The sequence below is a fragment of the Hemitrygon akajei genome, chromosome 7 (genome assembly GCF_048418815.1).
Source record: "Hemitrygon akajei chromosome 7, sHemAka1.3, whole genome shotgun sequence".
NCBI classification, from domain to species: domain Eukaryota; kingdom Metazoa; phylum Chordata; class Chondrichthyes; order Myliobatiformes; family Dasyatidae; genus Hemitrygon; species Hemitrygon akajei.
Window position 1 is genome coordinate 84744206 of NC_133130.1, and position 27723 is coordinate 84771928.

Here is a 27723-nt window from a genome sequence, read left to right on the forward strand (position 1 = left end):
TATTGCTTCCACATGTGAGCGATGTCACTGACCTGGTTCAATTTTCCTGCCATCTCTTCGACAGTAATACCTCCGTAGGTGGTGGTGTTGCTCTGATGATCGTGTTTCAGAGAGCTGCTGCCTCTCGCAGTAACACTGGTTCCTGATCATTTTTAAAAACACAATGAAGCACTGGGGTTCATTTCTTAAAAGGAAGGATTGAAAAGCTGAGAAAAAATCTTAAACTTGTTTGGAACCTTGGGCTAAATCAAACTGGCTATCAAATGAAACAGGCACCTGAAAAGGTGCAGGAAAAGACAAGACTACTATAAATAATCCAAGGTTATCTGTGGGGAAGGTTGCAATTTAAGGCCCTGCAGCCATTGCACAACTTGGGGCTATAATCCATATAAAACCCCTTTAGAGAGTGAGATGAAGCACATAAATTGTTATAATTAGGAGCTGGGTAAGAAGGTGATATTCTCTTGGTTACATGATGAAGAAAGGGAGGTGTTTTGAGCATTACATAACTGCTAGCATTCACTGAATGGCCTGTTTACAGTGTATTTTGGGTAGTTCTGTATAATAGTTCAACTACCTCCACCCTAAGTTAATCATTACCTTGTAAGTGCAGGAGTTCTTCAAGAACTGCTGTACCTGAGATTACTGACCTCTACATACTCAGCACTCCTGGCAAACATTAATAATGTGTTGGAAATGCTGCGGGTGGCATTTGGGTGCAGGCGAGCACAGAGAGTGCCCATATTGACGAAGTTATGAAAACTGTCTTCCTGGGTCAAAGTAATGTTGCAGCATTTGAAATTATTATACAAAACTTTATCAGGATAACATGGTAAAAATCAATTGCAAAAATTCTGACTTGAAAATTCAATATTGATGCATAATAAATGTTGAAAAATAAACATCTTTAAATAGTAGATACTTAAATATAATAGAAAAATAGAGTTGGTATTTTGGGCAAAGAGATTAATCTAGTTTGCTTTGAATCCTTCCTATTGTGTTTTAAATTTCAATAAATCAAATGTATTCTATGTACAATGGTGATGTATGGAAGAGGTTTGCTAAGTGCTAACTAAGATGGAGACTGAGTGATTTTTATCAGTCCAGGTAGAGGAAAATAATTCAAAATCAAAGAGCAGAGACATTGCCTTGATTTGCGATCATTTCTTTATGGTGCTGTTTCATGTTGCGTTTCTGCAGATGGCTGGATTCGTCATGTTCACTGATGGAGCAGGGCATTCAGAAGGAAGATAAGCTGCTATTACGTTACAAGTACTACAACTTTTTTGATCTGAATCCAAAAGTAAGCGAGTCAGCCAAGTTTTATTATTCTCTGCCTCCTATCTCTGCACTAGGATCAGACAAATAAATTAACTCTTACGTGGGAGTATTTGTACGTTTCAACGTTGGAGAAGTTATGATATTTAGCTGATTATGGAGATATTTTGAAACACACAAGAACTATTGAGTTCATCTTTTGCACCAAGATCAAACTGATGAAGAGTTTTGATCTTTTAAGTACCGTAACACAAAGACCTCAGTGTGACAGCCTTGTGCTTACATTGTGGGGGTTAGCTATGCAAATGGCTACAATATCTGACCTGACTTCCCATTGAGGAGACAGTTGTGATATCACTAGCCCTATCACAATGAAGGCAGTTTTTCATCTTTATAATTGGAAAATAATGGTAATATTTGCATGGAGAAAGAAATGGATTTAATGTTCCAGGCTGATAACCTTTAATTAACCTTTAATTTGGTGCTGAATCTGTTGCCACAGAGGACTTATAGAGGCCAAATCATTAGGTGTATTTAAGGCAGAGTTTGATAGGTTCATGATTAGTAAGAGTTACAGGGAGAAGGTGAGAAAATGTGGTCAAAAAATACACCAACCATGATTGAATGGTGCAGCAGATTCAATGGGCTGTATAACCCAACTCTGTTCCTGTGTCTGAGTAACACACACAAAATGCTGGAGGAACTTAGCAGGCCGGGCAGCATCTACAGAATATTAACAAAAGGAAAGTAGACTTCCCTTTAATGTTGGGAGTATTTTAAACAAAACTATAGTAACTTAAAAAGGCCTTTTGGCTGAGATCCAAGGGTGTGTGGAAAGGATTCCATATTGAAGGTACATAGTGTGATTATTTTTTTTAATCAAACGAAAGTACCATTAATATTTAAATACCATGCAGTGAATTTTCTGTATCGTTCTAAAACATGCCATTCTGTTCTAGAAAATTCACTTGCCCTCTCAGGGAGGTGTGGGAGTGAGGTGGAGGTGGGAGCAAGAAGAGCTGGTACTAGACTATGCTATAGAAAAAAACTGACCTCCAAACATGGAAGGAGTAACTATTATTCTGTTAGCCTAGGTGACTGATCATAACTGTTAGTGTCTATTGACCTAAAACTTCATGATCATATATTGAGCTGAATGTGCCTGACTTCAAACAACTGCTCCCCGAAAAGCAGGCTGATTTTGTAATCATCTGTCCAGCTTCAAACCAGAAGCACAAAAGATTCTGCAGATGCAGGAAATCCAGAGCAACATACACAAAATGCTGGAGGAGCTCAGCAGGTTAAGCAGCACTTACAGAAATTAATAAACAGTCATCGACTGGCCAAGTCTTTGACTGCTCATTCATTTTCACAGATGCTGCCTGACCTGTTGAGGTCCTCCAGCATTTTATGTGTGTTCATGCCAGAAGCCTTAGCTGAATCATGATACTTTTGGATATTAGGTGTTATTTAAGGTGCTCCTTTCCTGCCTTTGCCCGCTGTGGTTTCTTGGTGCTGTAAGCAGTCAGGTCAATTTCCTTCTCAGCTTCAATGATTCTCCATTGTCACCTTGTAGTCAGATTGAAGCTATCAAATGGGATTGTTTGGTTTCGGGAGTAGATCATGGTGCCTTTTTCCTGCTTTCCCTGACAGCAGGGGTTGGTAGTTCATTGCTCAGTTCTCTCAATGGTGTAGACAGAAGGGACAGCTGTTACTGGAACCTGGGGCAAAAAACAAATAGCTGGAGGCGTTCAGTGGCTCAATTGCCATCCAGCCTCAATACAGAACATCAACTGGCCATTACCTAGAGATGCTACCTGACCCACTGAGTTCTTCCAATAGTTAGCGGTTTTCCTCTCCAATCATGTAGCAGCCGTTGTAATGCTGATATGTTAAATAAATTAGATTAGAATGAGACACCTGGCAGTAAGTAACTTGAATAACTGGTTGTTAACAATAAAGGACCAAAACACTTTCATTGCCTTTTGTAATAGAGAAAATATTAACAGCAAATCTCCACTATGTCATATTAATTTAGATGTTATAAACCATTATTGATTTGACACATTCTGGGAAAGGATGTTTTGTTTCTAAAGCTTTTATTTTATTCTCCACAATTTTAATAGAAGGGTTGCTTCCCCTTCTAAAGAGCTTTCAACAATCTGTAATTGCAGATTTTGACTTCATTGCCTACCTTTTTAAGAGATTTAAAGGGCTTGGAAAGGTACAACAGAGAGTTGTAACCAAAATCTGGGAAATACTGAAGCAATCTGTCCGTGCTGGGGTCTCCTTAACATTGGGGATTGATTGACTGCTCCATTCAGTTGGCAAGGACTTACCCTGAACATCCTGTCCTTGTAATTTGAATTCTCCATTCCCTTGTTGTTATGTCTGTCTGGAATCACAAGAAATTGCAGACACTGCAACCTAGAGCAGCAAATAAAATGCTGGAGGACCTCAGTGGTTCAGGCATTTCTGGAGGGAAACGGATAGTCAACTGGTTTGAATTGAAGAAGGGCCTTGTTCGAAAAAGTTAACTGTCCAGTTTCCTGTACATTACTGCTTGAGCCATAGAATTCCTCCAGCATTTTAGTTGTTGATCTATCTGGCTCTGGCTGGCAGAGGTGGTGAGTCCAGTGAGTAGGCTGTCAGAAAGGCATTGGTATGGTGACTGGTGAGAGTCCCTGATCAACTCATTTTCTCACCTGAGCCAAAGGGGAGCGCTGACAGCCATAGTAGTAACTTCCTGTTAGTCACTATGGCCTCTCTTGTTTTGAAGCTTCCTCCCCACAGGCGAAGTTGTTCAGCTGGTTGTTTTACAGGAGTTATGTTCTTTCAGATGTAATGGTATTATGGCAACCCGCAAGCCTTATTTTGGCACCTTTGGGACACAATTGAGCAAAAAACACTCCCTCAACCCTAGCATGTTGTTCAGTGAGACACCTCAGGACGTTGCTTCAGTTTGTTTACCATTCTCCTTTCTCAGCCATAAATATACTTGTTGGCCTCACAATTCAGTTAGAATTCCAAAGTTCACAAATCTTACGTATTTTATTCTCCTGTCAGATACAGCAAGGTAATCTAGATGCCTAAATTCTGTGTTCCCATGTTGCAGACCATCATAATTTAGACCCTTTTCTCCTAAAAACTAAAAACTGTTCTTCATCTAAATGCCATGTTGCACACCCTTTTGTGCTAAAGACACTAACAATGCAGGACCCTTTGCAAATTGTTCAAAAAGGCCTAAGGTAACTTGCATGAAATTTCCTTTTGTTTTCTTGTGCTGATGTGAATAGAACATACTCAGCTTTCCTGGAAATGAGATTAGGAACTTGCTGCATGAGGTGCATTTTCTGTGACAACTCTGATGCATCAGTACAAAACGCAGTTTGGATCAATGCTGACACTTTCTCTCCATTGACTGCAGTATGACGCGGTCCGGATAAACCAGCTATACGAGCAAGCACGGTGGGCAATTCTGTTAGAAGAAATTGACTGCACTGAAGAAGAAATGTTGATGTTTGCAGCGTTACAGGTATGTATTACCTGTAATGTAAGACCTGCTTCAGCAAAACCAACAACATGCCCCAGCAGGTTTAAAGAGTACAGATAGATCTCCAACATACCCACCTTTCTTCAGTTAGAATCTCGACTCATGTTTCTACTTTGGAAAAAAAATAGCTTGACTGTCTTGTAGCTAACTGTCAAGATGTTTTAATAAGATTCATCAAACAAAAACATTGTAGGTAAGGAAGTATTAAAAGACCAGAATTGGCCCACTTTGATCTTGTGTTGCTGTTGCTAGATTTTGAAGGTCATTTAGATTATAACTAGCAATAGGGAATTAAAATAGAAAATGCTAGAAATACTTGGCATCTATACGGAGAGGAATGTTTCAGATCAGTTTCTTGAGGCCCTCTGTTGGTCAGGGGGCGACCATGAATGTTGTGTCCCAGCAATCTATCCGATACGCAAGCCAAGGTAGTACAGTACAGAGAACGGGCCCCCCTTCTCCACACAGCTGATGAATCCGAAAGAATGGCAGCAGCTGATATAGTTTGGTACCAGTGGCGTTTCAGGAGTTGCTAGTCAACGTTGAACTTGGGGACTCTTGCTCCAGATTTTTCCTCGGGGTATACTCCCGAAGCCTTCCCTGTGAGTGGATGTAGCCGCAAGGCAATGGAGGTTTGAGATCAGAGCTTCCCTTCTCCTAGATAAGCTGCCAACCACGGCTGACAATCCCCATCTGTCTGAAGCAATTGGTCTTAAGGTGCCAGTAACCTGCCTTTACCCCTTCTGTCAGTAGAAACAGTTCTGCCAGGCTTATTGGCCAAGTCACACATGAAGGGCAGGAGCTGGACTGGGTTGTCAGGGGCTATTTGAGATGCACGCCATTTGGGGGTATTTAATAGGTAGAGAGTTTATTCCCTCTACTAATCCTGGCTATAATAACCTTAACAAACCAGATCAATTTCTACTCCCTACAAATATAGTGTGATTTTCCGTGTACTCTCAATAGCTCTGGATTTTTTTTAAGACTTCCAGAATCTAATTATTTCATGTTTGTTTAAATGAAATGAAATTTGTGCTCAAAGACTATATTTACCACAGAATTTAAAAATTTACACTTTAATTGAGATGTGGCTCAGAATAATTGCTTCACTCTGCAACAATGCCATTTATGCATATTATGATCTATGGTTATGCTGTACTATTTTTTCCTTCGTTTTAAGGTACATTCAAAACTGCATCTTTTATTTTGGTAGAATACCAGCAGTTAGTTGAATTTTCTTGACTGGCTCACAATACCCTGGGTATTTAATATAACAGCACAAGGTGAAACACTCAGCAAGACACATCAACTCATTTAGAAAAAACATGGATCTGTGACATCAACAAATCAAAGTCCCTCGACCAACTGGCCACTGTTGAACCTTACCACCTCCTGGCAATGAAAGATCGTGGCATAACCCTAGGCATCCTTCTCCTCCGCCCATGTGTAACGAGCCACTTTCACCAAAAGCAAATGTCAACAATGCCAGTGCAGCTTTCCGGACTCCTCCCATCCATGTACCAATCCCAATTTCTCTTAAAAGTTGAAACTGAACCCACGGTTGATTGAGTTTCTGAGAGACCAAGCCCAAGACTTGACGCAAATCTTGCGTGTACTAGGCAGTAGTAATCCCTACCTTCCCCTGTGGCTCTGAGAGTGAACTACCTGCAGCAAGATCTCAAGGCACTGAAAAAAAAATGCCAGTAGCACTCTCTATGCAAAATCTTCCAAATTCACTCTCAAGGACAAGTGAACCAGTGTCAGTGGCCTCTCCCAGGCAAACATCCCTGGCATTAGGGCCCTGGAGACCCTCAGGGCAACTTTTAGGCAAGCCGTTTGATATACCATAGAACCATAGAACATTACAGCACAGAAACAGGCCTTTTGGCCCTTCTTGGCTGTGCCAAACCATTTTTCTGCCTAGTCCCACTGACCTGCACCTGGCCCATATCCCTCCATACACCTCTCATCCATGTACCTGTCCAAGTTTTTCTTAAATGTTAAAAGTGAGCCCACGTTTACCACTTCATCTGGCAGCTCATTCCACACTCTCACCACTCTGTGTGAAGAAGCCCCCCACCCAATGTTCCCTTTAAACTTTTCCCCCTTCACCCTTAACCCTTAACCCATGTCCTCTGGTTTTTTTCTCCCCTAGCCTCAGTGGAAAAAGCCTGCTTGCATTCACTCTATCTATACCCATCATAATTTTATATAACTCTATCAAATCTCCCCTCATTCTCCTACGCTCCAGGGAATAAAGTCCTAACCTATTCAACCTTTCTCGGTAACTCAGTTTCTCAAGTCCCAGCAACATCCTTATAAACCTTCTCTGCACTCTTTCAACCTTATTAATATCCTTCTGGTAATTCAGTGACCAAAACTGTACACAATACTCCAAATTCAGTCTCACCAATGCCTTATACAACCTCACCATAATATTCCAACTCTTGTACTCAATACTTTGATTTATAAAGGCCAATGTACCAAAAGCTCTCTTTACTACCCTTTCTACCTGTGACACCACTTTTAGGGAATTTTGTATCTGTATTCCCAGATCCCTCTGTTCTACTGCACTCCTCAGTGCCCTACCATTTACTTTGTATGTTCTACCGTGGTTTTCCTTCCAAAGTAAAAACATCACACTTGTCTGTATTAAGCTCCATCTGCCATTTTTCAGCCCATTTTTCCAGCTGGTCCAAGTCCCTCTGCAAGGTTTGAAAACCTTCCTCACTGTCCACTACACCTCTAATCTTTGTATCATCAGCAAATTTGCTGATCCAATTTACCACATTATCATCCAGATCAATGATATAGATGACAAATAACAATGAACCCAGCACTGATCCCTGTGGCACACCACTAGTCACAGGCCTCCACTCAGAGAAGCAATCCTCCACTACCACACTCTGACTTCTCCCATTGAGCCAATGTCTGATCTAATTTACTACCTCACCATGTATACCGAGTGACTGAATCTTCCTAACTAACCTCCCAAGCGGGACCTTGTCAAATGCCTTACTGAAGTCCATGTAGACAACATCCACTGCCTATCCTCCATCCACTTTCCTTGTAACCTCCTCGAAAAACTCTAATAGATTGGTTAAACATGGCCTACCACACACAAGGCCGTGTTGACTCTCCCTAATAAGTCCCTGTCTATCTAAATACTTGTAGATCCTATATCTCTTAGTACTCCATCCAATAATTTGCCTACTATCGATGTCAAACTTACTGGCCTATAATTTACTGGATTACTTGTAGAGCCTTTTTTAAACAAGGGAGCAAAATGAGCTATCCTCCAATCCTCTGGCACCTCACCTGTAGATACTGACATTTTAAATATATCTGCCATCAGATTCTATACCAAGCTCAGTCATGGGAGGAGATGAACAGGACGTCTCCTTGAAGGGATGTGACATCCCCACTGGCCCCTTGCCATTCAAACTGGAGGAGTAGTATTCAGGATGGTTTTGAGAATTTTGAAGTCTTACATTGGGAACTCGTAGAACCCCTGCACAAGGAGTGCACCACTCACAATCTAGCCACTTGCTTGCTCTGACAGCTATCACTTGTCCCAACTGTGGAATATCTGTAGTTCACATGTCGACCAAATCAGCTCCTTCAAGACCCACAGGAGCAGAGGCAAATCTCCCTTCTCACAGGGTACTGTCTAAAAAGATTAAAAGCAAGTCATGTTTGATGAAAGCAAATTGTGCTTTTTGATTCACCGCCATGTAAAAAAGATTTGGGTAATGTGATTGATGTACATTTGGTTTTTCATAAGGTGGTTGCTATGTCCTGCATTAAAACTATTCAGGAAGTGCAGACAATATGAAAAAAAATGTCAGGAACACCATGGATGGGAAATTGGCATATTGACTGAAGAGTGAGTCATGGTATATAGTTTTTTTTCAACTTTGAGGGAGTCGGGCATAATGCTGGTGACATAATCGCTACCATTCATAGATACAAATGATCCTTATGGGTGTCAAGTGCAAAAATACAAAGTTTAGGAAATTCCCAACCAACTTATGGCTAAAGAGGAGGGAATACTTGTATCTTAATGGTTTAAATTCCATCTCCATTTCTCAGCCCTTCTTTCTAACTGATCCAGATCCCACTGCAAGCTTGGATATCTTTCCTTACTGTCCACTACACCCTCAAGTCTTGGTGTCATCTGCAAAATTTGCTGATCCAGTTAACCACATCCAGGTCATTGATATAAATGATAAATAACAATGGACCCAGCATCAATCTCTGCAGCGTAATACTGTTCACAGGCCTCCAGTCAGAGAGGCACAGGGATCTTTGCTATTTTGTGTTTTAGTCCTGTGCACAGCAATGCAATTATCTATTAACTGTTCATGGGATGGGCATGCATATTAATAGAATTCAAAGAATGCCATAACTTTCTGAAAATACAATGTACAGCTATCACCTGAAGCATTGGAGCATAACTATATATTCATATCATGTTTCATTTACAAAGCAGCGATCTTTTACAATTGAAAATCAGTAAACTGTGCCATAAGATCTCAGTGCTAATTTGATTTTAAAGAACAAGGAAATAATTGCAACATCTACATTCTTAGTTACACATGGTTTCACACACTGCAGTTACAGAAATAGTGAAATGATGCATGCAGGTTTCCACAGAAATTTTAATAATGTTTATAAAATTGGGTACTTGTACTTAAAGTTTTATGTCTAAGAATGTTCTGGGGAAAGTGCATTTTGCTATAATCTTTCAGTAAATTTTAAAATATTATTTCAGTATCACATAAGCAAGTTATCACTACTATCTGAGCCAGAAGACTACACAAATGAGCAAGATGTAGATGAAGTCGAGGCTGCCCTTACCAGTCTAGAGGTGACACTTGAAGGTGGAAAAATCGACAAAACTTTGGTAAGTACTTGTTAGTAAAAATTCTTACTGAAAAGAAATGTATTTTATTTATCAGTCAAATAATTAAAGATATTTAGGGTGCCTTTGCTTATTTAGTATACAGGTAGTCCCTGAGTTACGAACGTCCGACTTACAGACAACTCGTACTTACGAACCAAGGAAGGAGAACTCCGACTGCCATTTTAAGTCGGATCGCGACGCCGTCCACCATTTTAAGTTGTTGCCGTTAACACTGTGTTGAGTGTGTAACTTCGTATTTGGCTTAAATTTTTCTTAGCAAGATCCACCCTGTCCCGGTTGGCTGGTGGCGCAGTGAGATCAGCGCCAGGCTGGAGAAAGGAGTTTCCCGAGTTCGATCCAGTGACAGACCGCTCCCGCGCTGGGCTGATGTCAATCCAGTGACTCCCGTACCATCTGTGCTGGGTTGATGTCGAGCGCTCAACTTGACCTCCTAAAAAAACACTGCCACCTTCAGTTTAAATTCCCACATGGAATATTGTGGAGGATCAAATACCCAAACCCAGCACAGCCCCCACTTGTCCCATTTAACCTGTCTCAATGCGATGGACTTTAGGACCCGGGGAATTCAGTGCAGTGGTCATTAGGACCCAGTGGACCTCGGGAGCCAGCGGAGATCAGGACCCGCCGCCCACAGTCTTTCTGTTCCGTTGATTGGAAGCTATCACAATTGAAAATAAAGTGGAAATAATAAAGCGTTTGGAAAGAGTTGAAACGCCATCGATCTTTGAAAAAGCGTTAGGCTACAGTCGGTCAACAATCGGAACAATTTTAAAGGATAAAGTGAGAATAATAGAGCATGTGAAAGGCCCTGCCCTGATGAAAGCTACAATTATTACTAAGCAACACAGTGGTTTAATTATTGGAATACAGAAACGTTTCTTAAGTGTTTTATATGCATAGAAAGGTAAAATATGTACTATATACTAAGACATACGTTTGACGCTAAATAATACCAGATGTACTTGTTCTGACTTATGTACAAGTCTAACTTAAAGACAGACTCTGGAACGGAACTCATACGTAACCCGGGGACTGCCTGTATTGAAGCTCTGTGCTTCAAAATGAGTACATAATTTGATATTTGTGTCAAAGTGCAATTTTAGAGCATAAGATGCAGGAGCAGAATTAGGCCATTTGGCCCATCAAGTCTACTCTGCCATTTTGTCATGGCTGATCCACTTTTCCTCTCATCTCCAGTCTCCAGCCTTCTCCCCGTATCCCTTCGTGCCCTGGCCAATCAAGAATTCTGGAAATTTGTTATAAATGAACTTGCTATAAAATGCAAATTTGAAGCATTTAAGATTTCTCTTGACTTTATCACGTGGGACATTGTTTTGTTCAAGTTTGTTTGTTGGACTTGACAGTAAAATTGCATTTGCTGAATACCTTACTTCATTTATCAGTGACTGCAAAGTGTATTGAGTTTAATAAATTAGTTGGAAATGGACTGTAGAGAGGAATATTATTTCAATATGAAACCTTGCACTTTTCTGTTGATTTACTAAGACTGCATGCAAAATGTTGAGGACACTGTGATGTAAAAGTAGCTGAATAATATTAAATTGTACAGGTCATTCCTAAATTAACTGAGTAACTCTATCTCTGATATCTAATTACTGGGCCAACAACTGTCTGAAGTGGAAGACTCATTGTCCTAAGATCTGAACAAAATAACTGCATTGTTTCATAATCTTGTCTACTGAAAATCACCCCATACAAGTGGCTCTGTGGTCAGAAACTCTTGAGGACAAGTCATGAAGATTTTGATCACCTTAGAGTCTCTCATATCATTTGGATAGATAGGAAGGTGTTTTATCAGAGGACTGAAGTGCAAGTTGACCAGACAGGGATGTGTACAAGACAACAACCTTTCACACAACATCAGTCGGACAAAGGAATTGATTGTGGACTTCAGGAAGGGGAAATCAAGAGAACACACACCAGTCCTCATTGTGGGATCAGCAGTAGAAAGGGTGAGCAGTTTCAAGTTCCTGGTTGTCACATCTCTGAAGATCTATCCTGGGCCCAACATACTGACACAATTACAGAGAAGGCATGAAAGTCAGTGACAATATTTCATAGGGAGTTTGAGGAGTCTTTGTGTGTCACCAAAGATTCTTGCAAATTTCTACAGATGTACTGTGGAGAGCAGTTTAACAGGTTGCATCACCTTCTGGTATGGAGGGGCCGCTGCATAAGATTGGAAAAAGCTGCAGAAAGTTGTAAACTCAGCCAGCTCCATCATGGGCAGTAGGTTCAGGACACCTTCAAATGGCAATTCTCCAAAAAAGGAGGCATCTATCATTAAGGACCTTCTCCCACCCACCCCCAATCCCCAATACATGCCCTCTTCTCATTGCCACCATCAAGGAGGAGATACAGGACCCTGAAGAGACACACTCAGTGTTTTAGGAACAGTTTCTTCCTCTCATCAGATTTCTGAATGGACAATGATTCCATTTACACTACCTCACTTATCTTGCTGCCTTCTTGCACTACTTGTTTAATTTTTTATGTCTTACTGTAATTTATAGTTATATTATGTATTGCGCTGCTACAATTAAAAATAATTCTGATAAGTTTACTGGCTATTGGAGAGGCACAATAACCAGTATGTCCTTCATCTGAGGGATTGAATATATGCACAAGCACCCACAAGCTGGATGATTATTTGGAGGAGGCTGGCTCTACCACTCCTTATGCTCTCTCCTTCTAATTCTGTGCATTCCCAGATCCCCGGTAGATAGGTTGGTATCATTCACTTCTTTAATATTCGACGTCCACCTGGGGAATAGTCTCACTGCCATTCTGAAAATAAAATTTCTGGAGTGTTCCACATTGATGACGCCTTGCTACCCAGCCCTGCACCTGACTCCGCCATCTTGCCTCTCTGCCACTATGATCACAGGGACAGTCCCCCTTTACATTTTTGTATCACGTTGACAGTTTAAGTGCAAACTCTTGAATGATGTTGTACAGCTGATAGAGAGTGGCTTTCAATAAGTTCAAGAGCTGAGTGAGAAAAACTAACTTGATACATGTATTTCATTTAGATGAATTTTGTAGTATAGTGTTTTTACAGAAATTTCAGTTTGCAAAATTAAGGACAGCTCATTTATAAATAAGTCACGCACCCACGCTTCCAGAAATAATTGTACATTTGGCTGCAAGTATCCTATAAATCTTTCATCTTTCGTTTCATTAAAAGAAATGAGGTTTCTAATATGCTTAGTCTCTTCAGTGTTCCGAACCACATACTATAAAAGAATAAAACACAGTAAGCAGTTCGGTAATTAAATTCAGCAGCTGTTACAAATGAGCAAGTAAAAACATTTCTTCACTGACTTTCCTGAGAGTGAAACAATGAGTGATGAAATTCCAACAAAAAAAATCTGCCCAAAGCTGCAGATTTTCTGTTTATAATTACAATGTAAAATGGAAGAGATATGTAATTATCACTAAGTTTTTATTCTTTGAAAATAGGTCCCATGCCTCTGAATCTTCTGGCCTTTCTTTGCCTCTTCTACAATGAACTGCTCCAGGTCTCTCCTGGTTGCTGACATTAGATTACTGTTAACAGCGACAGGAGTGAATAGATTAATTCTGTTTCTCTTCTAGTGGTTACTCATGGCATCCACCTGATATAAACTGCTTCCCCCAGCCTGGAGCTGATGAGATGGAGATATGAAACAGAAATATATCACGTTTCCTATTCCTACTATATATTTCTGCGAAGAGAATGTAGAGAGAAACGTACGAAACAAAATTTGTATCTGGGTGTCCCTCCTGTCTCTGCTGAGGAAGAGGGAACAAGGAATGCTGAATCGGGGTGGAAGTAGCAGAGACACAAGTGGTTCACTGTTTCAGCTCTTAAAGCAGCTGTAGGGGGATTTAAGTAATTTCAAATATTACTTGCAGATTAGTGACCAATAGTAACTTATTGGTTAACTTTTAGCAATAATCACAATAGTAAATGTACACTCATTGGACAATATTAGGTTCACCTACTTGTTAACACAGATATCTAATCAGCCAGTCATACGGCAGCAGCTCAATGCATAAAAGCATGCCTAAATGGGCAAGAGGTTCAGTTCTTGTTCAGACCAAACATCAGAATAGGAAGAAATGTGATCTAAGTTACTGACAGTGGTGCTAGATGAGATGGTTTGACTACCTCAGAAACTGCTGATCTGGGATTTTGGCACCTAACAATCCATAGGCTTTACAGGAAAAAATACAAAAACAAAGAAACATCTAGTGTGCTGCAGTTCTGTGGGCAAAAATGACTTGGTAATGAAATAGGTCAGAGGAGACTGGTTCAAGCAGGTCAGAGGAGACAGCCAGACTGGTTCAAGCTGGCTGGGAGGTGACAGAAGCAATCACACATTACAACAGTGGTGTGCGGAAGAGCATCTCTGAACGTACAACACATCGAACCTCGAAGTGCATGGGCAGAAGATTGCAAACATACACTCACTGGCCTCGGAGTGTAACCATCCTGCTAGGTTGGCTTGACGGTCTTGTAGTAATACCACGTGTATGGATTTGGTGGATTCTGTTTTTCAAGTAATGACAGGTAGGCTGGCAGTTAGGTGCCACGTTCTAATGAAGCTGGGACCTTGTGCTGACTCAGAACCAGGCAAGTTCCCCAGAGGCCTGTCACAAAGCCTGGTTTCTCTCAAATTGGGGGAGAGCAAGCCTAACTGATCAGTGTGGTCCGGCGCGGTGCCTTTCCAGTTGAAGTGTATAGTCCCCAACAGGAGGGAATGTTTTGCTAACCGTTTGGACTTCGTCTTCTAATAATGTTAGCAGGTTATTACCTGTACAAGGTTGACAACACTGTAAAGAAGAGGAAATATGTGTAAATGACGTTCAAATAACATTGCTAATAATACCTTTATATTATTAAAACTGCATTTTAATTAAAACAAGGAAATAAATAAAATTAAATGCAAGTAGTTGAATCCAATTCAATAAAATTGACTTGAACATATCCACTATTACTTCAGGTTTTTTCCCCTTACCAGTGCTAGGCAGAAAGTTCAGAGGGCTCACTGAACCTCTGCCAGGTGTACGATGATTAGATTTTCAGTAAATTCCTATGATATTCTGGCTGGCTTATTTGATGTTCTTGTAATTATTAGTAGATATCAAAAATGCTTGCTGGAAGAATATCAAAAATTTAGAAACATCTCCCAAAGGATGACAGTTTCATGCCTTTCTTTACGTTAGTTGCAAATTTAAAAGGAAATACTTCACATCACTTGATGTTTAAAGAAGCCAGCCCCTTTCTACAGGATTCAACAAGATTATGACAGAAATAAACTGAAAAGCATGCAATTGGTCTGGCTTATTTGGAAGACTTGCATCCACAGTTTCAAATATTTGCCCCTTTCTCCATAATTTTTCATGAACTTTTACTTCCATGTCCTTCTGAGCAAGTCCATTTATAAGTTTTTACATAAATTTTATCCCATGTTTCTTCATGGTTTTAATTTTCTCCAATAGAGTTCATTGGGAGTACATTTGCAGTGAAATCTCGATCTACCATTGTTGTATCCCATGTTTCCATGATGTCAAATATTCTATTTCCTTCCAGTTTGCATTGTCTTAGTATATTTCCTATCACCTGTCTCTTTTCCCTTCCATTTCAGGCTTAAACTATCGTCTTCATTACTGATAACGTTGGTGGGTTATCTTTAGCACAAAATTCTTGACTTTTTTCAGCTGCCCCAGCTTTAATAAAACATCTTTGAAACTGAAAAATAATCAAAAAAAAAACACCACCAAAATGTTTATGGGAGGAGCATTGACAGGGTAAGTGGGTGGACAGTCTCAATGGAGAAATGAAAAGTCTTGAAAATACAAAACAATATCTACCATGTGAAAAGTTTGTTATATGAAGAGCAAAAACAACATTATCCTCGATATAGCTACCTGGAAAGATACAGCAGCTGTTTCACATAATTATAAACATGAATTTGCATTCAAAACCTATATTAAATTCTAATGTTTGCTCTAATTGTATTCCTTTTTCAAAGAATGTAAATTAATATGATTTAAAAATAATTACAGTACCTGCTTTTATTTTAGGAGGATATCACAGACATCCCAAAGTTAGCAGATTATCTTAAAATTTACAGGTAAGTAAATAAATGGGTTGATTATAACATATTTGCCTTGCATAATGTAAAACAAGTTGTTTAATTGTTCTGTATTTAATTCAAAATTGGAAGCATGTTGTGCATAAATTGCAATTAGATTTGAAGAGGTGGGTAACATGTTTTCCAGCTTCAATAGTGAGGTACCAACAATGAAATCTGTTTGCTAAACATTCATGTTTGGTAAATAGATTTCGATGACTTAACATCCAAACTCCTTAGCCAATGGTGGTTAATTTATTTGGAGCATCACGTAAGGACACTGCAGATTTATTCGCAATGTTAATGTCTACATTATAACAATTACCGTATTCTACAATAGGAGGCTTTTAAATTTCAAACACTCTTAGGAATTCTCTATTAAATTCTGCAGCTTGAGCTTGAATCACATACCCATGGAGTTGAGTTACATTTACAATTTGGATTTGTATGGTACCTTATTTGTTAAAAATAGATATTTTCAAAAGCTATGTTGACTGATCTAGTATTTTGCCACATTTTCTATTAAGTTCCATAATAGCAAGCAAAAGTCTCTGTGTTCCTAGCAATGTTTCCCACCCATAAGAGCCTAGATGTATTTATTCATGATGGATAAAGCCTACAGTATCATATCCAAGTACAAGCAAAATATCTTGAATTACCTTTTGTCTGGCTTTGTTGCAATGCTTAACTGGTGAAGGGTGCAAGAGGGCGCAGTAAAATTGAAGAAGTCCTTTAGATAATTAATTGGATTAATATAGAAATAGTTCTTAAAGAAAATTAAATATAAGGCATCATGTTCTTCAAACTAAAGCAATGGTCTTAACACAAATTTTTATGATTTTTTTTCATTTGAGGCCCAAAAAACTGTTGCTGAAAGCCTACAAGCAATACTACTTTATTTTTAAAGATACTTGTCTGTCGTACTATAAGAACAAGGAAGTTTCTCAAGGAGAACCAATTGAGCAATTAAACTTGAGAGGTGAGAAATCTATGCACTACTAAACATAGCAAAGGCAAAATTTAGAAAACTGGTGGTAACCAAATCATCGTCCCAAATATTGCTTTCGTAGTTACATTTCAAATGGAATAGTCATGGTGCTTTCAATTCTGTTAAGTATTGGGTTGTCATTTAATTGCTCTTAAAGGCTCACCATATTAGTTAAAAACCTTGGTCCATTAAATTGCTACACTAATGAAATAGCTGGAGAGTTATGAGGCAACAAGAGAATTTTGTTCAAAAATTGGATTAGCCTGCAGGCATTTCACTGACAAGTTAAATTACAACTACAATTTTTTTTTAAAAAATAGGAGGAGGATAAACATTTTCTTGTCAGTCATTCCTCAGTTTTGGAAGATAATTCTGTTGAAAGCAGAAAGCAAAGATTTTGGGGGAGGGAAGAGAAATTCTACTGTAAAATGAGAAGTTTTCTGATTATATTTCTCACCTTATCTCTAAGACTTATTCAGATTTCATCAAAGTTTTTAAGAAATCCAAAAATTGTCATAATGTATGTGACTCCTGTCTGAACCATTGGATGCCAAGACACGTTGCAGCCAGTTTATAATTTTGGAAAGGTTAGTTGCCAGTTCTCTGTGATAATCTGGCCACTATGCCCTTTTGAAATGCTAGCCTTCGAGATTGAAATCTTCAAACCCCGATTCAAAGTGCTTGCTTCTGCTTCTTCAAATCCATCAAGTCTCTGAAATCCTGCTCCCAGTGTAAAAGAGATGTCAATGCACTGAGTATTTTCACCATTATCTCTCAGTGAAATAGTTCTTTTAGAATTAGAACAATTCCATGAGTACCACAGCCTAGAAATCTGTGTATATTTTCAAACTCTAAAAATAGGGGGAAAAGTCCCATTTTTACCATCCATTTGAAGCAAGAAGTGCACTGAAGCAAGAAGTGCCACTCGTTAAGCTTTGTGTGATTGCGTGCATTACACATCCATAATTCCTAAGTCATTAACCAGTGCGGTTGTTAAAGCAGACACATTCAATTACAGAAACCACTGGACATTTTTTGGTAGCTGATGATGAATGAATATGACAAGTGCAGAGGTGGTCACTACCAATAGTATCCCTGATGACCATATGGAGATCATAATAGCTGAGGTGGCTACCCCGAGCAGATCAGTACTGGGTGGAGGGAGGTGGATGATTCAAGGACGTTTGTCAAGTCCTTTCCCGAATGTGGATTAGTAATCTGGGCTACCATAACAACTGAGGTGATCACGTCAACATCTTGCATGAAGAAATCCTCAAAGATACAGTTAAACCGTGTTGTTTAGATCCCACACAAGTAGGGTTGGTTTCCAATGCATGGGCTGTGTTGCTGGCATGCAGTCTATTGTGATGTTGATGAACTTTGCATCTTTCATGTGCATTCAGTTTGCAGAGATGCACAGAAAAATAGATGATTGAAGCCTGCTTCACCATCCAGTTTAGTAATGACAGGCCTCTTTTCATGATACCATGTCCCCACTCTCTCTTCATACACTGATTCACAAATAAATCAAGAGACTTGACTTCTCCAGTCTTCTAAGTAGCAAGTTAGTGAATTCCACAAATTTACCAATTTCTGAATGGACGCAATTTTGATCAGTCCTCAACATTGCACTACGTGTGGCCTTGTTCTTGACACCCCAGCAAGGGGGGACAATTTACTCACATCAAGTATCTCCAACCCCATCAGAACATTTCAGCTTCAGTTAGTTCTCCTTTCATTCTTAACTCTGCCATATACAACCTTTCTTTCAATGACAGTCCCACCTTCCCAGCAATCACTGCACTCCCTTGGTGGTTAGTATATCATCTCCAAGGAAACCAAAACTGTACTCAGTACTCCAGTTGTAACCTCACCAAGACCCTGTATAATTTTCACAAGACTTCCTTGCTCAACTACTCAAGTTGTTTTGCTTCAAATACCAACGTGCCAATTTGTGCCTTAACTGCTTGCAGCACCCGAGATGACTGGTGTAACAGAAAGCACCAGTGTTGTTTGTATATCAATACTCCCCAAAGTAACACCATTTAAATTGTGATTTATCCTTGTTAAGAAAAGTGAAATGCAATGTCATTTTGTCCTAAAGTCCTGATTGTGCTTACCATTTACTTTAAGTACATTTATTCCCGAAGTATGTATACCATTTACAACCTTGGGGTTCATCTCCTCGCAGGCAGCCACAAAGAAAGAAAAACAATAAAAACCCATTAAAAGAAACACACAACAAAGACCATCAAACACGCAATGTGCAGGAAAGAAGACCAAATCATGCAAACAATAAAAAAGTGACCAAGTAACGTTCAGTACGTTGACCGCAGAGTCCCCGGAAGTGAGTCCACAACCAGGAGCCAGTTGAACATTGAGGCCCCTTCTGATGGTCGCAGGCCACAGCTGCGGAGTCAGTTCAGTGTTGAAGCGAGTGAACCTCGCGGAGTCGTGAGTCGAACACTGGTTCGTCCTTCTCCCTTGGCCTTGACTCCTCGATTAAATCGCACAAATAGTAAAAAATAAATAAATAAATAGATGCACATGAATATGAATTGCCGAGTCCCTGAAAGTAACTCTGTAGCACATACAAAATCAAGCACTTATTATTTCAAATGCTTCCATATTTACCATGCAGGAACATCTGAAAAAATCTTTCACTTTACATCCCTCATTTAACTGTTTGGTTTGAAACTTTGCTTAATACAGGATGTGAACTTGTTCCAGATGTGAACATAGCAGGGCAGAAATTTGGGATCAAGCTGATGATTCCTGTGTCTGATGGCATGAATGAAGTATATATAAAATGTCAGCATGTAAGTATTTGATTCATAGGCATTAATGCTAGTGAAATGTTACCTTTGTTGAGCAGTGATGTTTACCAGCCAGAACAGTACTTACAATTAATTGTGATGACAAGAACGAGCACATAGACATGAAGACTGAAGCTTACTTGTTGAGCAGAAATCTCCAATAATGTAATGTCCTATTTTAGACCATAAGACATAGGAGCAGAATTAGGCCATCTGGCCCATCAAGCCTACTCTGCCATTCAATCACGGCTGATCCTTTTTATTTTTCTCCTCCTCAGCCCCAGTTCCTGGCCTTCTCCCGGTAACTTTTGATGCCAGGTCCAATCAATAACCTATCAACCTCTACTTTAAGTACGCCCAATGACCTGGCCTCTACAGCTGCATATGGTAACAAATTCCGCAAATTCACCACCCTCTGGCTAAAGAACTTTCTCTGCATCTCTGTTTTGAAAGGGCGCCCACTATCCTGAGGCTATGCCCTCTTGTCCTGGACTCTCCCACCATGGGAAACATCCTTCCCACACCTACTCTGCCTGGGCCTTTCAACATTCGAAAGGTTTCAATGAGATCCCCCCTCATCTTTCTGAATTCCAGCACAAACCCAGAGCCATCAAACGGTTCTCATATGATAACCCTTTCATTCCTGGAATCATCCTTGTGAACCTCCTCTGGACCCTCTCCAATGCCAGCACATCTTTTCTAAGATGAGGGGCCCAAAACTGTTCACAATACTCAAGGACAGGCCTCAATGAATTTTATTCGTTCATTGATCAGTACTGAGCATCGTCACTATTAAACCCATCATTTATCATCCTTCCAAATTGCTCTTGAAAAAGGTGTTATTATGAGGAAAGATGTATAATACTTTCTCTCAAGTTATGTACATCATTTTGCAACACACAGTATTATCACATTTGTACGTTATATTAGCTTTTCTAGTTTGGCTATATTCATTAGGTTTAGATATTTTCTAGAATCTTTAAAACCAAAAGGAATAAGGATAACTAGGTGAACCAATTTACCACAGATTTTTGGGAATTATGCTTTTCCATGTTTCCAACCAAAGCCAGCACTTTGATGTATTAGCTACAGTCCCTGGGTTTGTTGACATCATGATCATGCTGATGTTGGATGAGAGGAGGAAATCCTTCCAATTTAACCTGGCAGTGAGTGATTTGCTAGTTCAACAGCTTTGATTTATCACGATAACCACATTTTATTCTAGTGATCCTCCAACGATCCTTTTCCAGATCCTGTAAATCCTTCACCAGTTGATTGACATAGTCCAGCTGAGACCTAACTAAACTCTTTCATACAGTCTTTGTTTTATATGGAATTATTTCTGCTTTACATGCCAGACATAGATAATTTTCTTTTTCTGGACATTGTGGTCTCAGAGTTATATTTGCTAACTATGTTTCAGTGACACGGATTGTATGTAGGGAGCTGCCTGGCAGTGCCAGAGATCTCATTGAACCTTGATCTTAGGTGCTGTCTACATGCTGTTTGCATTTTCTCCTTGTGTGGGTTTCCTTCTCTGTCACAAAGATGTGTGTGTCAGTCTGCTAATTGGTCAGTGTGCTTCCCTAATATGGAAGTGAGTGGTAGAATCCGTGTCTGTGTGTTTGGAGCCAGAGAGGAAAGAAGGGAGTTGATTAGAATGTGGGAAGAACATAAAATTGGATTACTAATGAATTTATGTTTTTAAAAAAACGGTGGTTGACAATCTGTGTGGATTCAGTGTGCCAGTGGACGTTTCCATATTGTCTATCTAAATTTACTGTACGTTCAAATTAATTGTGCTTTCTACCTTTCGTGTATTTTTTTTAAAATTCAAATTAACAGAACACCTGTGTTTGACTGCAGGAAGTACAATATGCTAAATGGATGGCTGCCTTTCGACTGGCTTCAAAGGGCAAGACAATGGCTGACAGTTCATACCCAACCGAGATGTATAACATCCAGTCCTTCTTAAGGATGAAGAATGTAAATTCCTCACCTCACGTGATACACAACCCAAACACCATGGAGATGAATCCAGAATCACTGGTCTCACCCAGATATTTGAAGAGGTTCAAAACCAAACAGGTACTAAAATACAGTCAAGTACTTAAGTGTTATGCTGTAACTTCAGCCTTGCCGTCCTTATTGTATGAAATTTATTGATTTTGGAGCACAGGGTGATTTTGGTACAACTTTCTGGCCCTTCAAGCCACACTGCCCCAGCAACCGCAATTTAACTCTACCCTAATCATAGGACAATTTCCAACGATCAGTTACCCAACTCAGTATGTTTGTGGACTGTGGGAAGAAACTGGAGCACTGGGGGAAAACCATACTCCTTACAGAATGGCACCGGAACTGACCTTAGAACTCAGAAACTCCCAGAGCTGTAATAGTGTCATGTTAATTGCTACACTATCATGGTGCCCAAAATGTCAGGTGAAATTATGTATTGCAAAATAAGCATAGAGTGGAGGGATTTAGACTTGTGTGAACAGAAGGGAATAGTTAGGCACAATGTCAGACACCAAGGGCATATTCGTGTGTTGTACTGTTCAATTCTATGCTCTGTGTCATTACAGAATTCTAAGACTTTTTTCCTTCATTACATAACAATCTCAATGCACATCACTTTTAGTTAACTTGGTGCATTATTTCTTCAAAGAGAGATGATACACTCCATTCTCGTAACTTGATTCTGCAAAGCATTTGTACTTGTCCATCCTGAGTCCTGATGAGGGGTCTCGGCTTGAAACGTTGACTCTTCATTCATCTCCGTAGATGCTGCCTGACCTGCTGAGTTCCTCCAGCATTTGTGTGTGTTGTTCTGGATTTCCAGCATCTGCACAATCTCTTTGTGTTCATGTGCTTATCCATTTCTGTGTCCGAACAACTATTTTACAGAAGTGCAGGTGGGATGTACTAGCCTCAGTTAGTGCCCATTTTAAAATTATGCCTGGGTGAAAATAGATTAAAGATCTGCCACAGACCAGGTTTAGAACAGTGGCCAGCATTTATTTTCATAATTTTACTTTGAATCTTTATAAAAGACACCCTGATTCTTGGACTAATGCGTGGGTTTTCACATGACATTTTTTCCATTGTATGTATGGTTTAAAAATGGTTTCTACCAGCTGCAGTGAATGGAAACCTTTGCTTGAGTAAATGAGCTGGAGTCAAATTTCATTACTTTTCCTGCTGATTTCCACAATGTATTTATCTTCACCTTGTCCATTTCCAACTCTTCCCACAGCTATCCTGAATATACTTCCTCCCACTGCATCCTGTGATTGCTCTATTGCCATCATCTTTCCAGTGATGATAAGACTTTCTGCAGAGGTGCCTCAAATGTCTTCCTTCCTGAAGCCAGACTTTCCCCCCATTGTGGACAGATATCTTGACTACATCATTTCTTATACCACTGCTCTCACCTTCTCCATCTGGACAGAGTAAGGATAGAGATCTTCTGGCCCTCACATTCAACACAATATCCTTCACAAAGTTGTTCTAACAAGTTTTCACCATCAGATATGTCTACCCTTTCACAGTATGAAGGGACTATTCACTACGGTCTCCCTGGTCTGCTTTTCCATCACCATGATAGTACTCCCATGCAGCCTAGGGACCTATCGCCTCTTCCCTTCCCACCAGCCAGTGGGCTCAGTCTTGGCGGTGATTTACTGGCATTTAAATCAACGTGATCTAGTGTATTGCAATTGGTATTCACAATGTGCTCTTCATTAGAGAAACTAAACACAGTTTGAGCATCTGGTTTGTATAGTGGCCATGTTTACTCAGAGCTTCCTATTGCCTGGTACTTCAGTTCTTCATCCCACTCCGATTCGATTTGTCTGCAGCCTTCTGCCCTGTTGTAATGAAGCCCAGTGCAAGCTTGACAAACCGCATCAGCATGTCAACTTAGCAGCCAGAGGGGAGAATTTATTAGGTCTGGTTTATATCAGCAATCGTGGAGCCTATAAGACTGCCCACAACATCCCCCATCTGCCGACCTCACCTCAGATACTCTGACCACATATCTAATTTGCTAATTCCTGCATACGGACCACTGGCTAAATGAGTCAAACTATTTTACAGTGAGATCATGACCTAACCAGAAGCTACGTTGCAGGACAGTTTCAAAAGCATAGACTGTAAAATACTCAGGGAGGTGGCTTCCTACAATTATTACATCAACATTGATGAATATGCGGGTTTGGTGACTGGATCACTCTCCATTGGACATTCCATTGGACATTAGTGGCGCTGCTGTGGAGAGAGTGAAGAGCACAAAGTTCCCTGGTGTGCACATAACCTGGATCCAGAACACCTTCTCGTTAGTAAGAAGGCACAGCAGCATCTGCACTTTCTGAGGAGACTGAGGCATGCTAGGGTCCCTGCCCCATTCTAACAACTTTCTAAGAGATCACCATTGAGTGTGTCTGGTCTGGCTGCATCATTGTGTGGTACGGAAGCTGCAAGACCCTACAGAGGACAGTTAAAAACCTCCGAGGGGATTACTGTGGTCTCTTCCCCCTCACCCCCGGTTTGTTACACTTACCAAGAAGGGTTGTGGACTAAGAGCCCAAAGCATTGTTGAGGATCCCTACCACCCGTGCCACAATCTCTTTGACCCACCGGGAAGGAGGTACAGGAACATCAAGACAAGGGTTGCCAGACTGGATAACAGCTTCTTTCCTCCGGATGTTAGACTAGTGTCACACTACTGAGGTCTCGTCACTGGGATAATGAGCTGTTTACTGTACTATTTACCTGTGCTGCAAACTACATTCATTCTGAATTATATATTTTTAACTTATTTATGGTGACATTTTGTTTTATGTGCCGTGTGTGATATGCTTTGTGGGTGCACTGTGACCTGGAGGAACTTTGTTTCATTTGGTTGTATATACATACAGTCAGATAACAATTAACTTGAACACTCCCTTCATTGTTTAAGCACATTGTCATCCTCTACATTTGATGTTGCATTCAGGAACTTCTGATAAACTGCTTCCTGTGTCAGAAATGACCATGTTTTGCTGAAACTTAGCCGTATGTAGATAGTCTCCCTTTTGATCTTTACAGTTTGACCTGCTACTTTTAACACATCATACTATCATGCCACCCTCTGACCGACCCAGTAACAACATCCCTCCAGCAACTGTAGCCCCAATGCATCACAGGTATTCCCTTGCCAGGGCTAACCTCATTCCCATCTTCTCTACAACTCAAAGCAAACTATTTGTTCTTGCCCAGTTCTAACAAAGGTGCTACAACGTGAAATATTAATTGACTTACTTCCCTCAGATGCTGCCTGGCCTGCTGCGTGTTTCCAGCATTTCCTGACTTTATATGCCTCAAAACGGAAAATGCTCTTTCTCCCTTAGGCCTAAATACTGAGGCGTACCTTTGGCTCCATGTTCCAGTTTTGCAACTACATTAAACCTGCTTGCATCCCTCTGTAGCTCTCTGCTTCCATCTATAGTTTTTATTGATTGAAGTCACCAGAGAGACACTGAAGCTGGTGAGACAGAAGTCTTCATTCAGCACGACAAGTAGGCATTTTCTTGGAGATGTTCTTGCTAGAGGCCCTCAAACCCAAAAGTTCATCACATTTGTATACTCTTAAGGTCTAACAGAAGGTGATTCAGTATTTTTTTATATAGTTACAATGACATCGTTTACTTCAGTATGTTGTTTTGACAATGAATTGCATACCTACTGTGGGAGACTCCTCTGAATGTTCAGATCCCTTGACTGGGACATTTTCCTGAACTTATTTACATTTACAATGGTGCAAATTCCTTAAACCCATAGCTGATGCAGGGCAATAATGCAACCCCATTGCCTTAATGTTTGCTGCCCTAAACACCAGGGACGTAACGGACAGTATCATCTATCTAACTATTGTCTTAGTGTTTGGCTGATGGTCACCATTTTGCAAACCATATCTTTTAGTTTGTGGGCAGCTCTGCAGACAGGGTAACAGTGTGCTTTTAATTTCAGTTTACTACTTGCACTTTACGATCCATGTTAAGAACTGAAAGCTGGTTCTTTTTTGAATTAATTTCTGCTATATTCACTTAACTCCAGAATACACCCTAACAGGTCTTTTATACAATATCACCTACAGCCATGGATAAAGAGCAGTCTTCCTTCATACAATGATAAATTGTGGTCCTACCCCTGCTAAATCCTTGTGTAAAACCACATCACAACCCATTGACATCAGATTAGTGGACAAAGGGAAAGACTGTATATGGGGAACAAAGTTTCTGAATGCTGGAATAACCTGATTTTATATAGTCAATACATTAATAGAAACAAATTTATTATACTTGCAACAAACAATCTGCTGGAGGAACTCTGGGTTAGGCAGCATTGTCAACAGCATTGGTCAAGACTGTTGTCCTGATAACACACACAGAATGCTGGTGGAACACAGCAGGCCAGGCAGCATCTATAGGGAGAAGCGCTGTCGACGTTTCGGGCCGAGACCCTTCGCTTCTCCCCATAGATGCTGCCTGCCCTGCTGTGTTCCACCAGCATTTTGTGTGTGTTGTTTGAATTTCCAGCATCTGCAGATTTCCTCGTGTTTGCTGTTGTCCTGATGTAGGGTTTAGACCTGAAATGTCAACAATTTCTTTCCCTCACAGACACTGCTCAAACCACTAAATATCAGCTCTCTAGTTTCCCTTTATATATGCTTGTCAATGTAACCATACAGGATTTTAGAAGTTGTAGCATATGTATATTAATGTTAGAATCATTTCATGTAAAAGGACCATCTTTTAATGAGAATTTTACCTTAAGCTGCATAGACATATACCATGGAATCTATGTAGTTGGGAAGGAACATCAGGAATGAGTGTCGACTCTTCATTCTACCTATATTTCTACATACAAACAGAGTGGATACAGTCCAGTCCATCACGGGTAAAGCCCTCCCCACCAATTGAGCACATCTACATGAACCGTTGTCACAGGAAAGTAGCATCCAGGCCATGCTCTCTTCTCACTGCTACCATCAGGAAGAAGGTACAGTAGCCTCAGGGCTCACAACACCAGGTTCAGGAACAGTTATGACCTCTCAAACATCAGGCTCTTAAACTAAAAGGGAAAACTTCACTTGCCCCATCACTGACATGTTCCCACAACCTACGGACTCACTTTCAAGGACTCTTCATCTCGTGTTCTTGATATTTATTGTGTATTTATTTATTATTATTACTTCTTTCTGTATTTGCAGCTTGTTGACCTGCACACTGGTTGAGTGTCTAAGTTGGTGCAATTTTTCATTGACTCTGTTATGGATTTATTGCGTATGCCTGCAAGAAAATGAATCTCAGGGTTGTATACGGTGACATATATGTACTTTGATAATAAATTTACTTTGAACTTTGACCCACTTTACCAGAAAGCTACCCTGGTCAAACTGGAGTCATTGAGCTGGAAATTAATTAGTTTGCATGAGCCCAAAATATCCCAAATAAGAGGGTTTGGAGTCTGTGCTGAAAAATGGAATGAATTTGAAAAGCAGAGTACAATGCAGTGATGCTACTATGCAGCATATTGATTGCTACCAACCATCTATGCAGCAGCGTTTGTGACAACAGTTGCTAAACCAAACATTCAACATGTGATTTGTTTTCAGTTGACAACACGCATCCTAGAAGCTCATCAAAATGTTGCACAGATGACTTTGGTGGAAGCCAAGATGAGGTTCATCCAGGCATGGCAGTCGCTACCAGAGTTTGGAGTTTCTTATTTTGTAGTCAGGTGAGTGATGATGAGACTACAGGAGCATTCATAAAATGCTTTTATTAATATTATTTGTATTTTCATTATTTAGAGACACAGTGAGGAACATATCCACCAACCCACAGATATAATCCTAGCCTAATCACAGGACAATTTACAATGACCAATTAACCTACTAACTGGTATGTCGTTGGACTATGGGAGGAAACCAGAATTCCTGGAGAAAACCCATGCACTCACAGGAAGAACATACT

The 27723-nt window shown here is 40.1% G+C and overlaps 1 protein-coding gene across 4 annotated transcripts in view; it reads left to right on the forward strand.

Moving 5' to 3' along the window:
• Nucleotides 1–27723, forward strand: part of fermt1 (FERM domain containing kindlin 1) — a 76489-nt gene that overhangs the window by 40472 nt on the left and 8294 nt on the right. For all 4 annotated transcript variants that reach the window (XM_073051329.1, XM_073051330.1, XM_073051332.1 and 1 more), the window contains 8 exons: nucleotides 1201–1303; nucleotides 4706–4813; nucleotides 9606–9737; nucleotides 15852–15901; nucleotides 16756–16880; nucleotides 19602–19708; nucleotides 21572–21793; nucleotides 27363–27487. In XM_073051329.1, coding sequence (XP_072907430.1) covers nucleotides 1201–1303; nucleotides 4706–4813; nucleotides 9606–9737; nucleotides 15852–15901; nucleotides 16756–16880; nucleotides 19602–19708; nucleotides 21572–21793; nucleotides 27363–27487 — 972 coding nt within the window. The remainder of the gene's footprint in view (nucleotides 1–1200; nucleotides 1304–4705; nucleotides 4814–9605; nucleotides 9738–15851; nucleotides 15902–16755; nucleotides 16881–19601; nucleotides 19709–21571; nucleotides 21794–27362; nucleotides 27488–27723) is intronic.